Below are 18,319 nucleotides of genomic sequence, written 5' to 3'. Positions count from 1 at the left end.
TATGTATAGTACTGTTTTGTAAGTTAATAAGAAAAAGCCAGTGATTTTTCAAGTTAGTACTTTATATTCTGGAGAAACAAAAGGTGACTAAGAACATTTTATCCAGCTTTTGGCAGTGATTGCACGAAGAGTTTTTATTTTGTAGATTTGTTTCTTTTTTGCCAGAAATAATTTAGGGTAACCTTCTACAAGAAAAGTTTACAAATAAATTCCTTCTTACAAAAAGCCCTTATTTACAAATGTTTTTTATTGTTTAGAACATAGGAAATTTTTTGATGGAATTTCAAGTGAAAAATGTTCCTTCAGAAAGAATTGCAACTCAGAAGATCCTTTCTGTGATAGGAGAATGCCTTGACCACTTTGGCCCTGGTTGTGTGGGTGTACAAAAAATATTAAATGCTCGGTGTCCACTTGTGAGATTCTCCCATCAAGCCTCTGGATTTCAGTGTGATTTGACTACTAACAATAGGTATGGTCTCTTCAGTTATCATCTTAAATGTGAACTTTGTAAGTTATTAGTTTAATTTTTTCATATACAGAATCAGTGGCTTTGAATTCTTAGGACATGCTTCAGTACTAATTGAAAAGTAGGAAATCCTCTGTGTTATACCTTTTGATCATTTGGTGTTCCTGAACAAAGGATTGCATTTAAAATGTAAGCATACCTGACATCATCTGAGAAGAACTGTATTTCTTTGTTCTTACTATATAGCCTGATAGTGTAAAATGTACTATCTATAGCATAAGTCTTTATAAGTATACTTAGAAATAAAGTAGCACCTTGAGTTTTACCTCTGAATTGCCTCCAGCTTTGTGTACTAAACAAATGTGGTTTTTGCTATTAGGTCAGAAAGAGGTCTGAACAGCTTACGACTTCTGCATGGTATTTTCTTAACCTGTTGCCTTTAAAAGAAAAAAGTGAGATGGGAATGACAAGTTTTTTTATAATGATTACTTTTCCTAAGTTTAAAATAGGAAAAACTTCTCAATTGAGGTGTTCATTTCTTACATCTAGTAACCTCATTGGATGAGTTTGATTTCAGTATATTATCTGTTACATGAATAATCATAACTGAAAATAGATGCAGGAAATTCAGTCTAGAGCAGTTTAGATAAAACTCAAATGTTCACTGGCAAACTAATGCTTAGTATTTCTGAATTTCTTTCAAGCAGTCCATGGAGTAAAGTCTTTTTATTTCTTGCCCCACACCCCTTTTTGGTACTGGGAATTGAACCCAGGGCTGCTTTATCATTGAGTTACATCCCCAGTCTCTATTTTTTTTTTTGGTTTTGTTTAGTTTTGAGACAGCATCTTGCTAAATTGCTAAGGCTGACCTTGAACCTGTCATCCTTCTGCCTCAGCTTCCTGAGATGGTGGGAATTTACAGGCATGCATCACTACATCCAGCTCTTGCCAAATTTTAATATAAAAATTAAATGTACTGTATTTTTCTTATATATTTCCTTTATAACATGTAAAATGGCATTTCTTCAGTGATTGTTATAATAAGCTCTGTGTCTTTCACTTATTACTTAAATCATGTATAGGAACTTTGATTTTAAAATTCTGAGTTTTGAGTAGAAGACACACAAACTCACATAAATGAACCTGTCATCCTTCTGCCTCAGCTTCCTGAGATGGTGGGAATTTACAGGCATGCATCACTACATCCAGCTCTTGCCAAATTTTAATATAAAAATTAAATGTACTGTATTTTTCTTATATATTTCCTTTATAACATGTAAAATGGCATTTCTTTTTGTAATGTCTTCTTGTCACAGGTTTTTAAGAACTAGTCTTATGCTTTCTTCATAATTTTATATGCTTGCAATGTTTCCTTTTATGAGATATCATACTCTATTAATATTTGTTTTTTAGCTTAATTTAGGTGCATTTACATATATAAAACAGTCACCATGTATTTCTAATTTGCTATTTTATTTTAAATTCACATGTAAATGCTGTACTGGTACTTCAGTAACAGTTTAAGTTGATACTCGTAAATGATTTTGTGATCTCTCTAGGTTCTTTGAGAAATTATAAGGCACATTTTGATCAAAAAGAACTTATTTCTAAAATAGTTCTTATTAATAATTCTTCAAATATGCATTTTAAAATTTTGACCAGGAAACTTACTGAAAATAGGGTTTGAGTTTGCTTTCTTTCTTTTTTTTTTTTTGATAACAGGGGATTGAGCCCAAGAGCACTTAACCACTGAACCACATCCCCAGCTCTTTTTATTTTATTTTTAATTTTGAGACAGGGTCTCAATAAATTGCTTAGGGCCTTGCTAACTTGCTGAGTCTGACCTCAAACTTCAATCTTCCTTCCTCGGCCTCCAGAGTTGCTGAGATTACAGGTGTGTGCCATCACACCCAGCCTGAGTGTGGTTTCTTAACAGGCATTTTATCTTCAGATTAGACTTTTCCTAAGTTTAAAATAGGAAGAACTTCTCAATTGAGGTGTTCATTTCCTACCTCTAGTAGTCTTATTGGATGAGTTGGGCTGTTCTAGAAATTATAAGAATTTTAAGACTAAATAATTTCTTAATCAATTGAATAGAATGTTTTCCTCTGTGTTTAGGATAACTTTTCTGCCAAAGGACTGAATAAACCAGGTGTGATGCATCTGTGTCTTCAGTGATTGTTATAATAAGCTCTGTGTCTTTCACTTATTACTTAAATCATGTTTAGGAACTTTGATTTTAAAATTCTGAGTTTTGAGTAGAAGACACACAAACTCACATAAATATGGTTATCTCATACTAGCCAAAGGCACCATAAACATACATTGGAGAAAAGAAAGCCCCTCATCAAATGGTGCTGGGAAAACTGGAAATCTCTATGTAGCACAATGAAATTAAATCCCTCTCCTCCACCCTTGCACAAAATTCAGCTCAAAGGGGATCACGTACCCTAGATATTAGACCAGACACCGTATGCCTACTAGAAGAAAAAGCAGGTCCAATTTCCATCCTGCTGGCTTAGGAACCAAATTCCTCAAAAAGACTCCTAAAGTGCAAGAAGTGAAATCAAGAATCAATCAATGGGATGGTATCGAATCAAAAAGCTTCTTCACAGCAAAGGAAACAAATCAAGAGCATGAAGAGAGAGCCTACAGAATGGGAGAAAGTCTTTGCCACCTGCACTTCAGATAGAGTATTAATCTCCAGGATATATAAAGAACTCAAAAAACTTAACACCAAAAAACAAAACAAAACACCAAATAACCCAATCAGTAAATGGGCAAAGGAACCAAAGAAGAATAAATACAATTGGTCAACAATATATGAAAGAATGTTCAACATCACTAGCAATTAGAGAAATGCAAATTAATATAACACTGAAATTGTATCTCACTCAGTCAGAATGGCAGTTACCAAGAATACAAGTAACAGTAAATGTTGACGAGGATGTGGGGGAAAAGGTACACTCATACATTGTTGGTGGGACTGCAAATTGGTGCATCTACTCTGGAAAGCAGTATGGAGATTCCTCAGAACACTTGGAATGGAACTACCATTTGACCCAGCTGTCCTCCTCAGCATATAAGTCAGCATGCTATAGTGATGTGGCCACATCAATGTTCATAGCAGCTCATTTCACAATAACTAAGCTATGGAACCAACCTAGGTACCCTTCAGTAGATGAATGGATAAAGAAAATGTGATATATACACAATGCAATATTACTGGGCCATAAAAAAGAAAGAAAGTATGGCATTTGCTGGTAAATGGATGGAACTGGAGACTATCATGCTAAGTAAAATAAACCAGTCCCAAAAAACCAAAGGCCGGAAGTTCTCTCTGATATATGGATGCTAACACACAATAAGGAGCAGGGGAAAGAATAGAAGTTCATTGGATTAAGCAAAAGGGAATGAAGGGACAGGAGTGGAGATGAGAATAGGAAAGACAGAACGAATTGGACATAACTTTCCTTTGCTCTTACGTGAATACATGACCAGTATAACTCCACATCATGTACAACTACAAGAAAGGGAAGTTATTCTCCATGTATATATAATATGTCAAAATACATTCTACTGTCATGTATATCTAAAAAGAACAAAAAATTTAAAGAATTCTGAGTTTTTTATAACTTCATTGTGATTGTCAATATTTAAAATGATGTTTTAATGGTAATGAATGTATTTGATGTTAAACCATTTACATTAAATTTTATTTTGCTGATGCCTAATGCTTTTGATTATTAGATCATGGTATTCTCAGTACCTTCAGATGTAGTAAGATATTTAGATAAGTTCCCATTTGTTTTATCCTTGGATTGTAACTTTGGGGGTAGAAAATTGTTTTTATTTTCTTTTTTTGAAGGATTGCCTTGAAAAGTTCTGAACTCCTTTATATGTACGGTGCCTTGGATTCAAGAGTAAGAGCCTTGGTGTTCAGTGTGCGATGTTGGGCTCGAGCACATTCCTTAACCACTAGTATTCCTGGTGCTTGGATTACAAATTTCTCTCTTACAGTGATGGTCATCTTTTTTCTCCAGCAAAGATCACCCCCTATTCTTCCAACACTAGATTCCCTAAAAATCCTAGCAGGTAAGACTACAAGCAGTCTTCTGTATTTTCTCTTTTTGATATTATGAATAAAGTTAAATTACCATGCATTATCAAAGCCCTGAATATCTGTTTTTTAGTCTTATAATTTTATTTTTCAATCCAAAAATTAAATTTGAATTAAATTGTGATCTGAAGGTTAAGTGCTTTTTTATTATTTTTAATGGCCACCAGGGGTCATGAGAGCAGATGCTTTGTGGAACTGGGGCCTTTCCAAATTTTGAGAGTTCTATTTTATTTGTGTCAGTTGACAGAGTTGTTTACAACAGTCATGGGACCAGTCAGAGCCTCTCCCTTAGTTGACTGAGTGAAAAGAAACATTTCCCACATACAACTTTTGATTGGAGCACAATTTCAGAGATGACTTTCTGAATATGAACCTCTTTCCAGATTTATAGTAAAATATTATAGTTCTGATTTCTAAAAGGAAGATAATTGAAATATATTGAAAATATTTATATGCTCCTATCTTCTACCCATCCTATATATTGTTGCCAGATAATTCTTTTAAGTTCATCCTGTCTAAAATAACATTAAAAGGAATTTTATTCCCTTTGTGATGAACCTCAACTATTTACTTAATGTGGCACTTAAAACCTTTAGCTATTTAGCTATAATATGATATTCCAGTCTCTTTTTCCACTGTTTGTCTTCATGTGCACCCACATTCCAGCCAGTGCTCTCATGACATTTTATCTTAGTGCTTCTATTCACACTCATTTTTCTGTCTGAAATGTATCTTCTCTGTCAATAAACTGTTTATTATGTGCTACCTTCCCTTATTAACCAAATTAGAAGTAATCCCTTCCTGTGAATGCTTTTAAGTATTAGTATAGTTTGAGATTGGGCTTTTAAGAAAGCTAGCTGTGATAAGTTAATGGAAAATAGAAAGTTTTCAAAGGGGTAGGGTGATGCTCATGTAGGTCACTTCTGAAGTTGAAATAAAGGGTAACATCCATATCACTGCTCATTTTATCCCTTGGTGTCATTTATTTAGTGTTTGTTGATTTTCATGTGTCAGGTGTTATTTTTGGAACTGTGGGAATGTAGACGTGTTTTAGTGAAGAGGTAAGATGTACTCATACAGAGTACTGATAGAATCTTACTAATAAACAGCCTATAAGTAACCCTTCTTTTTTTTTTACTGCTGTGTGTGTACACTGATGCATAATATGACTCTCATATAAATCATTGTGGGGAAAAATCATGGAATTTTTGGAGTTCAAAAAGAAAGAGCAGAAGCTATAAAAAGGAAGAATAAGTGAGGCAGGTTTATGTTAGGGGCAGACTACTACTGAGAGTCCTGATTGTTCTCTTCCAGTCTTACAAATACTCCCTACCCTGCCTGAGTCAGTTCCTTGTTGCCCTTTGAAGGCTGTAGTTTTCTCCCCTTACCTCTAGTTTGCTTCCCACCATCTATTCTTAACTAACAAAGTAATTTTTCAAAAAGACATATCTGATACGTTATCTCCTTTGAAATCTGTCAAAAAAATTTTTAAGTTAAAATGTTTTAAAAATATTTGCAATAATTATTTTTGAAAAAGAACATGATTTGTGAACAAATTAAAAATTACATGTCATTTTTATTTTAAATCTATGTAAAAATAAGTTTAAATATATTCATGTCTTATGGCATCAAAACAGACTGAACTAGTTTGGGGTTTTTTAGTTTTCCACTTCAAAACAAATCGTTTTAAAATTTTTTTCTTTCAGTTTTTAAAACATTGTTAGAGAAATTTTCGGGCCTTTTGCAATTGGGGTTGTAGCTCAGTGGTAGAGCGCTTGCCTCTGCATGTGTGAGGCACCAGGTTCGATCCTCAGCACCACATAAAAATAAATAAAGGTATTGTGTCCAATTTTGAAATTTAAAAAAAAAAAAAATGAAAAAAGTTTTTTGCTTGTTTATTAAAATGAATTCTTAGAACACATCCAGAACTTCTAGGACTTTGTAATAAAGCACTGCTTGGAACTTAGGCTGACATAAAGCCCATACTTTTTAGCATTGTATGTAGGCCCCTTGTGATCTTCCCTTTCCTCTTCTGTTATGTTGATTTCTGTGAGTACTCTAAACTTCTTGCTGATGTCAGATCTTTCATGCTTTTTCAAGTCTTTGCCTTTGTCTGTGATGGTCACCTCCCTGCCTTCCCTTTTACCTGGAGAACTTCCTCAAGATTAGTGAGGGTGGGGTGCGGGGCAGCTGACAAACCCAGTGCAGTGTGGATCCCCTTTGTTATGTCTTCCCTGGCTGTCCTTCCTGCCTTCTGAGAGGTATTGTGCTCTATTGGCTTCTAAGTTCTCCTACACACCTGTACTGGAACAGATGTTAGATTGTTGTGGTTCTTCTATCTGTCTAACTGAGCTTGGTAAAGCTTCTCTAGAGCAAACTGTCTTTATGTTCCTGGCATATTGCTGAGTCCACAGTACAAGTTTAGTGAATATCATTCAGACAGATAGATGAACGTTTTAACACTGGGGGCTTTTTGCATTCAGCAAGGTGGACTACAAAGGGAACTTTTATATTTTAGTTACTCTTGAATTTCTCTTTGAGTTTCCTAACAGTCTCTACTACTTTTCCCCATGTGTCTTATTTTCTTTTATCCTCCATCTTTTTTGACTTTGCTACCTTTGTTATATTTACTTCTGTGCTTATGTTTATATATAGTGTTTTCCTCTTATAAACATCTGTTGGTAAGAGTTTTTTTGGTCTAGGTCCTCAGTGAAGAATTAGGAGGTTGAGGAAGAAATGACTGGGCAGCCTCATTATCAGTATTAATGCAGAGACCCCAGAATAGAGAATAGCTTTAATTTATGACCCAGTAACAATTTAGTGAGTGCCAGCTTTGTGCCAAGCACTTGGCTAAAAAATTGTATGCAGCATTTCTTTCAATTCTCCCAGCAAACTTATGAGACAGTATTACTATTTTCATTTTGTAGATGAGGAAAATAAGACTGAGCTGAGCGGTTATCTAAATTTCATAAGGGCATATAACTAGAGGGCAATAGAGCTAGGATTGAAACCCAAGCACTTTTCAGAACTTACTTTAAACTGAAATATAAATACATGTAGAAGTATATGTGTATATATATATATATATATATATATATATATATATATATATATATATACTAATTTCACAAATGGAACACACCCATAACTACTAGCAGATTAGATAAAATGCTCCAGAAATTCCAGCTATGCTTCCTCTGAGGCCCTGTTCCACCCCACCCTTCCTAATAGCACAGCTTTTTACCTCATTAAAGATAGCATCATATGGTATGTATTCTTTTGTGTCTGACTTTGTCCTGCTTAACATTATTTTTGGGAGATGCATATTTTTAGTGTATTTGTGAACTATTCATTCTCATTGGTATGTAGTATTTCATTATAAGGATATGCCAAAAAATGTTTTAATTCTATTTTTGATGGGTATCTGAGTAATTTGTAATTTGGAACTGTAACATTTGCAGTATCCTTTGATATGAACAGTCTGGCACGTTATCTTTTGGTGAACATGGGCATTCACTTCTATCAGATGTATACTAGGAGTGGAATCTGAATCTTGGAATTTGGGTGTATTCACCTTCAGTAGATATTATCAAATAGTATTCCAGAGTGTAAACTCCCATGCATATTACATGTGAGTTCTAGCTGTTCTTTGTCTTTGTAGACATCTGATCTGCAAGATTGGCTATTCTTAGTGCTTGTGTAATGGCATCATGGTGTGCTTTTAATTTTCTTTTCCCCAGTGACTAATGAAGTTGAGCATCTTCTCATGTTTCTTTTTAGCCATTTAAACATTTCTTATTTAGTTTTTGTAAGTCTTTTGCCCGTTTTTCTTTTTGGGGTATTTGTATTATTCATTTGTAGGAACTTTGTATATTCTGGGTATGAGTCCTTTGTCATATGTGTGTGTGTGTGTGTGTGTGTATTCACACACATACATATATATGTATGTATATGTGTGTACATGTCTAATGGTCTCAAATATATGTACACTGGTAGACTTCACTCTTATTAGTGTTAACACTCTTACAAATGAGGAAAATAACATTCTTAAAAAATGTTTCATTTGTATTGAAGTTACAGACACACAGTTAAAGAGTAAACTAATCTTACAAACTTTGTAGTAGTAATTTACCCTCTGAACCTGTTCCTTCTTCTTTTGTGTCTCTCCATGGGGGGCTCACTACTTTTAACTCTTTTAACTGACATATTTCACACATTTAACTCTTAATTCTGAATCAAATGTTTGAATTACTTTTTTAGCCATTTGAACATTTTTTTTTTCCAGGTTTAGATACCAAAGATTTTCTTTTATGGAAGAGGAGGCATTAACTCTTTTCTGTAGCCTCCCCCCTCCACTGTTCCTATCCTTTCTATCGCTCATATATCATAATTTTGCTATGTACCTATTACATTATTAGGAGTATATAAATGCTGTTCATATCTGATCATGGAGTAAAGTAAAATAAATTTTCTTTCCTGCTCAACTTTTTATATTCTTTGGAGCTAATAATGGTTTATAACATTACTTATTTTCTTATTTTTGTTTCCCTCATTTGCTACATATTAACATTAACTTAATTTTAGACTTGCTACCTATTGTCTTCTGTCTTTTCTCAGAAATAGTCAGAAGCATTGTATGATCTATTCATGTGATCTTCTTTGTCTAGCCCCTTTCTAAAAATAGTTTTTTGCTTTATTTTTTGTGTGGCCTCACATTGGAGACTTTCCTTAGATGTCTGCTAAGCCTAAACTTCTGTCCTCCACAGTTAGTACTGTTAATTAGTAGAGCAGAATCACATGTTGGCCTCTTTCATTTAATGATTGCTGACTCATGGCATCCTGGAAGATTTAGACCTATTAATAAGTGTAATAGAACTTGAATATAGCTCTTTATATATATATTTTTAACTGTTCTAGTTTCAGTAGATTCTTATTATAAAATATAACATGATAAAGGAATTTTTTAATAAGAGAGATATTAAGCTTTCACAAGAACTTGATGCCTACTACATCCTTTATTCATGTTCTCATCAACCTTTCCTTATTTATTAGAAGTGCTTGTACCTGATACAATGTTTCTTTCTGCTCCTTTGACAAGATAAATGAACATAAATGGTTATACAGCCCATAGATATGATTATGCTGTAAACACTTAGTAATCTGTTAATATCAGTTATTGCCAATAGTGAACTCTGTAACAAATTATGAATTATTGTAGTATCATATGGCTTCTTGAAAAATGTGTTGTTTATCTATCTGAATGGGTCTATGAGGATGTTTCTCAGTGACTTTTATTTTTCATATGTGTTGTGCTGAAAAACAGTGAATGCTATACCAATCCATGAGAAGTTAAAGATTTCCAAAGGAAGCAAGGGATTTAATAAGCACAAAGCGTTCATTTTTCCTATGGTTTTTAAGTTCACATAATGAAAGGTGTCATTACATTTCTATATGAGTTAAATAAGGTGCTTCCATGTTTATTTTCCTCACAACTGAGAGTTTGTATTTACTTAGGAATTTTTTCCATTGTTTCATACAATATTTTTAAGTCGAAAATCAGTGGTACAGGATTAAACAATGATGGGGTGTCATCTCTGAGTGGACTGAGAATCAGGTTTTTAAAGCAATATTATTCAACAGAACTCTTTTTTAATATCGTTTTAATTTCTTTTTAGTTTATACATGACAGAATGTATTTTGACATATTATACATACACGGAGTATAACTTCCTTTTCTTGTGGTTGTACCTGATGTGAAGTTACACTGGTCGTGTATTCACATAAGAGCAAAGGAAAGTTCCGTCCTATTCATTCTATTGTCTTTCCTGTTCCCATCTCCACTCCCTTCCCTTCATTCCCCTTTGCCTAATCCAATGAACTTCTATTCTTTTCTCTGCCCTTATTGTGTTAGCATCCACATATCAGAGAGAACATCTGACTTTTGGTTTTTTTGAACTGGCTTATTTTACTTAGCATGTTGATCAGGAAGCAGAGAGTTCATTGGCCAGATACAAATATATACCCAAAGCCTTGCCTCAGTTCCCACCTCCTCCAGCCACATCCTACCACTCTGTTAATCCCTTTTTGGGGATTAAATCACTGCTTGGGTTAAGACTTACAACCCACTCATTTCTCCTCTGAACCTTCTTGTACTGTCTCACATGTGAGCTTTAGGGGGACACCTCACATCCAAACCATAACTGCCGAAAACAAGTGTGTTACTGAACTTATTTTACTGAATTAACTGAATTATAGTCACTCTAAAATACTTCCTTTTAGAAATTACCTGAGATTTTTAGAAAGTCATAGAATATTGAGTTTGTGTCATGTGTAAGTCAGTGAATAAAAGCATAAAAAGGTGGTAAGAATGGAAATAGAGATCTAAATTTTAAGGATGGGGTGAAAGAAACTTCTATATTTGCATACATAACCTGAAAACTCATTAGCATAAAAGATTGATTAGTAATTAATGGGTTGTTAGAAAGTGTAATACTAGTATGCTAAAGAGGATATAAAGTAGCTGGGCAAGGCAACACATGCTTGTAGTTTTATAATCCCAGCTCCTCAAGAGGCTGAGGCAGGAAGTTTGCAAATTCGAGGCCAACCTCAGCAATTTAGCAAGATCATCCTAAGCAACTTAGACCCTGTCTTAAAATAAATTAAAAAGGCTGGGGATGTAACTCAGTAGTAAAGCACCTATGGATTCAATCCTCGATAGTTCCCTACGGCCCCCATCTAAAAAAATAGCAGGAAAAAAAAAGGTATGTTAATTTTACTGTCTTAAATCTTTTTGAATTGTTTTAAATTCTATTAACTATAAATATATATAACACTAATAATAGGACACATATATATAATTTTGATTTCTTTAAATCATTTTCTGAAGTAGAAAATATCTTTGAAGTATAATGTGAAATATTTTTTAATTTCTATTTAAGATGCAGGAGATAAGTGTATAATAGAAGGCAACAATTGTACATTTGTTCGTGACTTGAATAAAATCAAACCTTCAGGAAACACAGAAACATTAGGTAAATGCTTTTCTTTTTCTTTATTACTTTTTGGGTTCAAACATTCTTCTTATTTTCCTTACTTTATTTTCTTGCAGAATTACTACTGAAGGAATTTTTTGAATATTTTGGCAATTTTGCTTTCAATAAGAATTCCATAAATATTCGACAGGTAAGTGTCGAATTTTGATTATAAGATTTATGATGTTACTACTATACTGATACTTTGTTTTCAGAATACTCTAACAAATGTTTCATCTAACACGTTTCCTTTCAATGCTAAAGTAATAGTAGTAAGCAGATTGATGTCTGTAGGAGTTATCTAACGTACCTAAGCTTGTTCATCTAGTTAATTGGAAGATCAAAAAGCAGCTCTTTTAACATCTGCTTTTGTCACAGTGCTGTGGCATTCCTGACATCATTTAGTGTTAATACTATATTCTTTAAAATGTGGAATTATGTCCTGAAAAGTTTTATGGATAAAGTAATTTGAAATACAATTGTTTTTAAACCGATTTGTGTTTCTGTGCAGTAAATTTGATATGAAGTCCCAAGGATAGATTTGAGTGATTCCCTTAATTTGAGTCCTTAAGAATTTATTTACTTAGAGTATGTGAATTTATGATTATAGTTCTTCTAATGATAGATGTTATTTTAAGAAAGAAAATCAGAGCAGAACTATAGGCAAAATGTGTTTACCCTTAGGGAATGCTTATACTCTTTAGGTTTATTCTGTTTAGATCTGGATACTTGGTTACAGACTTTTTGAGAATTGGCTTCATAAAGCAAGAACCCAGATATTCTTTTTTGTCATTTCTTCACCTGCTTTGGGAGATTTCGTTAAAATGAAAATGTGAGGAGGGGAATGGGAAGGGACATTGAAAACTCTGGAATGTGCTCTAGAAGCAGAAGGTCACCAAACGTATATTTTCTTTATCTTTTTTGTACTTGGGATTCAGAGATGGCAGGCAGACGGGACACCCACTGAGCAGCAGCATCAGTGAAGTTAGGGAATAAACAGGTGCTGCCAAGTTTGGAGAATCCAGATCTTTGACTTTTGAATATTTATGTAATATTTGTGGTATCATTTGAAAGAGGAAGAAACAGATAGGCTTACTACTATTTATGTGATTCATAGTTTTCTTTATATTTCTCTGAGGTATGGTCTTAAGTGGAAGAGCCTTACTATTTGATGTTTAGGAATATAATGGAAGCTTTTTAGTGTTTAAATCAATAATGAATAATCCTTTATTCCTCTTTTCTTTATTTCATACTTAGAACTAATTACATTTAAAGATTCTAATTTTGTGTATTTTTCTGTGCCTCCTGTAATAGGTTATGTTTTTACCAAGATAAATCTATCTTCATCTTATTTTCTCCCATTTCTCTTCCTTTTGTGTTCTTTTTAGGTAAAAGTTGTAATATTTTAAAAATATTTTATTTTTTGAACTAATGCAGATACCTAACATCTGAGCAGTGACATCATCATCCTTAGATCATAAACCTAAGTTATTATTCTCTAAAGATACTCATAAAACTACAACAGGAAAGACAACAGAAGTACACACATACATATTCATATAACATGTATACCTACCTAACTCCCTTAGGAAAGGATTTTTTTTACCCTGTAAATTAATGGTGGTATTTTTTGTGTTTTTGACATTAAAACCCTTCATATGTTTATATATATTTTTCTTCTGTGTCATAATCTATAGGGAAGGGAACAAAACAAACCTGATTCTTCTCCTTTGCACATTCAGAACCCTTTTGAAACTTCTCTCAACATTAGCAAAAATGTAAGTCAAAGTCAGCTACAAAAATTTGTAGATTTGGCTAGAGAAAGTGCTTGGATTTTACAAGAGGAAGATAAAGATGGACCTTCCCCATCAAGTAATCAGCCCTGGGGGCTGGCAGCCCTATTGCTACCATCGGTTGCAAATATGAAGCCTCTTGCCAAGAAGAAAAACAAAAGGCCTGCAAGTGAAAGAATTAAAAGCTTGTTAGACTCCATAAAAAGTAACAGTACAGAAAATTCCACAAGCACCAATGGGAAAAGAACAGTTAGTACTCATACATAATGGCTGCTACTTTGCTTTAAGAACTGATTTTATCCTACAAGATAATCTGTGGACTGCATAGAAGAACAGGTGTGAAAGTTGACAGAGCCCTTCTTTTGTCATTACTTTTCACAATCTTTCTCACTTACCCCCTTTACCTGGTCTAAAGTTCTGGGATATTTTCTGTCTGACCAGTCTGACACTAAGGTGGCATTTTATTACTGCATCAACTACAAGGAATGGGCTAAAGAAGATTGGAATGTACTTGACTAAATAAACTATACAAATTGAATAGTAAAAACTAACTTTAAAATCAAGCTATTTAAAAGGACTTCTGGTTTATATGTATGGCAGTGAGTACAATAAAGCTTTGGAATTTGGGAGTGCTCTTTAATATGTATTTTTCTATATTTTAAGCAAAGTACTCTTATTCACTTATAAATTAAAAGTTGACACTGATATCCAAGAATGTTTTTTTTTTTTTAATTTGAACCCAATCCAAACACTTCAGTCCTTACATTCAAGGTGTTCCAAGTCAAATATATAAAAATATTATGATATTTTAAAATGGTATTTAATTTTTCTGTTTTAAAAAATAAAATCCTATTTCTACTAAAATGCAAAATGGTATTCATAATACCCTTTCACTTCCTCTCCTTATAGGAAATATATATAATTTTTAATACATTCAATGTAGAGTAACAGTCAATTGAAGCAAGTAGCATGATGTTGAAAAACAGACTTGAGCCATCCTGGCTCATGGCAAATTACTCAGTCTTCTTGCCCCCTGGTTGTTTCATCTGTATGGTAGGTATGATGACAGAGCCCACTTAACTAGATTGTTGTTGAAGGTTAAGTAAGATAATAGGAATGTCCTAGATCAAGAGCCTGAAACACAGCATATGTTACAATTGAATATTTCTTACCTGAAATGCTTCAGAGCAGAATTTTTTGAATTTTCTAATACTTGCTTATATATAATGAGGTATTTGAGGGATGGAACTCAATTTAAACATTAAATTCATTTGTTTTACATATACTTTATACACATAACCTGAAGGCACTTCTATATAATACTTGTGATGATTTTGTATGTGAAACAGTTCATGGTATAGAATTTTCCAGTTGTGGAATTCGGTTGGCATTAAATTTTGTTTCAGATTTTGGAGCATTTTGGATTGTCAGATTAGGACTGCTCAACCTGTATTCTCTTTAATTACTCCTTTCAATTGTTTGTGGTGTGTAATTATTTTTCTCACTACTTAAATCATGTTTAGAGCTTGTAGGGGTTTTCAGAGGTTTTACATTGAAATTTTTAAGTCAAAAATTATAATGTATTTTGCTTGGTAAATTATAAGAAACTCAGTAATAGAATTGTTATGAAGCAAGTAAGTTCTGTGTCCGTGAGGCTGTGCTATTGGATTTCACATCTGAAATCAAGTAATCAGTGTTCTTAATGCAGGCAGAGGCTAAACTAAAAGCCAGGTTTTAAATTGTTTTTTAATAAGTTTATTCTGTTGGGCTGGAAATCGGTACTGATTTAAAAAGTTCAAAAGCAACCATTTAAGGGTCTCTGAGTGGCCTTTTAAAATTTTTTCCTATTCACAGATACTTCATCAGTCATTTTTGTAACTTGCTGTTAAGTCTAAAATGGTTATTTAAGCACACAAAATATGTGTATGTATTAGCTTTTTTTTGTAATTTATAGGACAGACTTGATGGTGTGGATCTATTTTGCTTTTTAGAATGAGATTGAATTATGTGATGAATTTTAGTCTTTAGAGATTTTTAAATGTACAGTTTTGAATTCTGTTTAATAGAATATGGATCACAGACAGATGCGTTTTCTCAAAACTTCAGTGTTACCACATCTCCAAATTTTAAAACAAATTTTTATTACATAATAGGGATAAAGTAGCCATTCTTTGCCATTGCTGTTATTTAATTAAGATTAATTGCAATAATAAAAGTTTTTCAAGTTTTTTCTAGTATTATTTCATTCAGTATGTGAAAGTAGTTTTGATATGAGATTACCTAAATGAAATTTATTTTAGCTGTATATCATTCTAGGTATTATAGCCCACTAGTATAATTCCTGATGTTGTTACCTGTATTTAGGAAATTAAAGAATTGGCCAGAGCATTCTAGGAAATGAGAACTAGCTTGAGTGTTCTAGGAAAACAAGTGTATTTTATCTCATTCACAAACCTCCAGTGATCGTAGAAGGGAAAGGAAAACAGAACAGTTCAAATAAGACTGTGTTCCTGCTGTCATTTACTACTTAACGCCATATTTCGTTTGCTCCACACTATAGTCAAGTGAGAGGTGAATTATATTATTTCACGTTTATAGAATTTCCTTAGCCTTAAAAGTACAGCCATGTTCAACCTCTTTACAGCCTGCTGGTGCTATAGTATGAAAAAACTACATTTGTCATATGTAAATAAACTGTTAGTGGCACCAGCAGAAGGAGCATCCATGCAGATGAAGTTTGCCCACCATAGTTACTCTCCCCTTTATGGAGTTTAGTATTCAGTTGGTGAGTAGCTGTCATTTGTCTTGATTAATTCTTTTCAGTGAACATTAAAGGAGTAGATTGTTCAAAATGCTATTGAAAGGAAGATACAATTTCTGGCAGGGATGATCAGATGGAATAGTGTATGTTTTGGAGGAATAATGGGCACATGGGCAGAGAGGCAGGGATTATCATTCTGGGAAAAGGGAACAGTATAAATAGGAATCAGAAGGAGGGAAGCTTGTTTGGAGACCTGGAGGTCCAGAATGCCTGAGATGTAGTTAAATAAAATTTGACCATCAGTTTTCCACAAAGGTTCAAAGTTGACTGCCTCATGTACCTCAGAACAGTCTCTCAGTGCTTAGTAAGAGAGTAAAGCTTGAGTAGTTTAATGCTGTTAACAGGAAATATCAGGTCATGACTTACATATAATTTTATGTAAAGCCTTATAAATGAGAACTTCTTTGCAGTGCACTTGGAAAGGAATGAAAACATGACCAGAAATCACTTTTCACCTTGATATGATGTTGGAAAATTTATTTTAAATACTTGAAAGGCTTATTTTGGTTTCCATGCTGAATTCAATTACTTGTAGATACAGATTCCAAAGAATGTAAACATTACCACGTTCCTCTGGAATTCTCATGGAGCAACTCCCAGAAAGTGTCTGTTGTAGATAGAATCTTTAATCTGTAATATCTATGATACAGGGTGTGTAAAATCATAGATTATTTTTAAAAATACATTTCATACTTTAAATGATTGCTTATGTTTTATATTATCTGTGTATGTGTGTATATCCACCCACCTTTCAATACTCAAAAGTGGTCAAAGCTACACTAAAGGCATTTACTTTTTCTGTTTACTCCTAGATGAATACATTTAAACTTCCCCTGTCACCTCTACCCATAAGCAAACTTTGTAAACTTTCAGAACGCAATGCTGCTACCTGTTTTAAAGAGAGTATCAGACACAACTTGACGTTGTAAATAATGTACTGTTGTGAACATGTGATGTGGTAAAATAAAGGTTGAACATCATGGTAGTGCTCATAAAGTTTTCAACTTTGGAGTATTTCAGATTTTGGACTTTTGATTAGGGGTGTTTATATTCCAAAATCTGAGAAACTCTGAAATGTAAAACACTTTTGGTCCCAAGCATTTCCAATAAGGGATATTCAACCTACACTTTGGAATTGGTTAAGTCTAAGTTAAGGAAAAATGAAATTCTAGATTATTTTTGTGTGGTTTATTTTGGAGTTGCACCATTGAAAATTACCATAATGGATGCCATCAAATGAATTGGAACAAATTAACAATAAATTAAATCTGCATTATGATTACTGGCTCCAAAGTTCTTCATCAAGTTAAAGTTGTTAAAATAGCCCTACATTCCCGAAGTTTTTCCTATTGGATAAAATTACTGGTGTTTGGCTTAGGGCAATACAGTTCAATGACTGTGGTTTTAATTGTTTGATAAGTTTATTCAACCTGGCCTTGAAGAATGGATTGAAAGGTCATATAATAATATGCCAGTTCTGTGCTATCTTAGAAACTGACCATAAAAGCTGGGTTTTGAAGATGGCTGGTGTTCTGTGAGGAAAGCAGGCTTACTAGTAATTACATAAAACTTTATTATGAAGAATGTTGAACATGGGCAAAAGTATACAGAAGAGTGTAATGAACTTGCATAAATCCATTACCCATTTGACAGTTAACACATGTTGAATAGTCTTTAATGTATAACTCCATTATTACCACTTTCGTATTAAGCAAAGTCCTCTTATTTTACCCTTTCATCTGTAAATACATTAGTATCTCTAAAAGATAACAATGTTAGTTCTAACATAATCAAACCATTGTCATACCTAAATCAAGCAAACATAAATAATAACTCTAATTAATCATACCCAGTTACTCTCCCAGAGCCCACCTGTTTTATGGCTATCACAGTTGTTTTTTTTTTTCCCCAAGTGGCTTTCTTTGAATCAGGATCCAATTTCAATCCACATAGAGTAACTGGTTGGTTAACCTCTTTGATGCTTTCTGTTAGTACGTCACATCTTCTTTCTCTGCAGTTTGCTATAGACCTGGGTTGTCTTATGGAGTGGTCCTACAACATGGATTATGCTAATAATATCAGCACATA

General features: G+C 33.4%; 1 protein-coding gene across 2 annotated transcripts in view; it reads left to right on the top strand.

Annotated features, from left to right (window-relative positions):
* The window catches only part of Mtpap (mitochondrial poly(A) polymerase), a 28,564-nt gene extending 11,071 nt beyond the window's left edge, over positions 1-17,493 (top strand). Inside the window, exons 5-9 of one of the 2 annotated variants that reach the window (XM_047520264.1) lie at positions 258-469; positions 4,335-4,561; positions 11,525-11,617; positions 11,695-11,768; positions 13,360-17,493. In XM_047520264.1, coding sequence (XP_047376220.1) covers positions 258-469; positions 4,335-4,561; positions 11,525-11,617; positions 11,695-11,768; positions 13,360-13,677 — 924 coding nt within the window. In that variant the 3' untranslated portion in view covers positions 13,678-17,493. Of the gene's footprint in view, positions 1-257; positions 470-4,334; positions 4,562-11,524; positions 11,618-11,694; positions 11,769-13,314 lie in introns of both variants that reach the window. The other variant, XM_047520263.1, reaches the window with a different exon arrangement.
* The last annotated feature ends 826 nt before the right edge of the window (positions 17,494-18,319 follow it).

Source organism: Sciurus carolinensis, chromosome 12 (genome assembly GCF_902686445.1).
Source record: "Sciurus carolinensis chromosome 12, mSciCar1.2, whole genome shotgun sequence".
Lineage (NCBI taxonomy): Eukaryota > Metazoa > Chordata > Mammalia > Rodentia > Sciuridae > Sciurus > Sciurus carolinensis.
The sequence above is the reverse complement of the archived record's forward strand: the minus strand, read 5'-3'. Positions and strand labels throughout refer to the sequence as shown.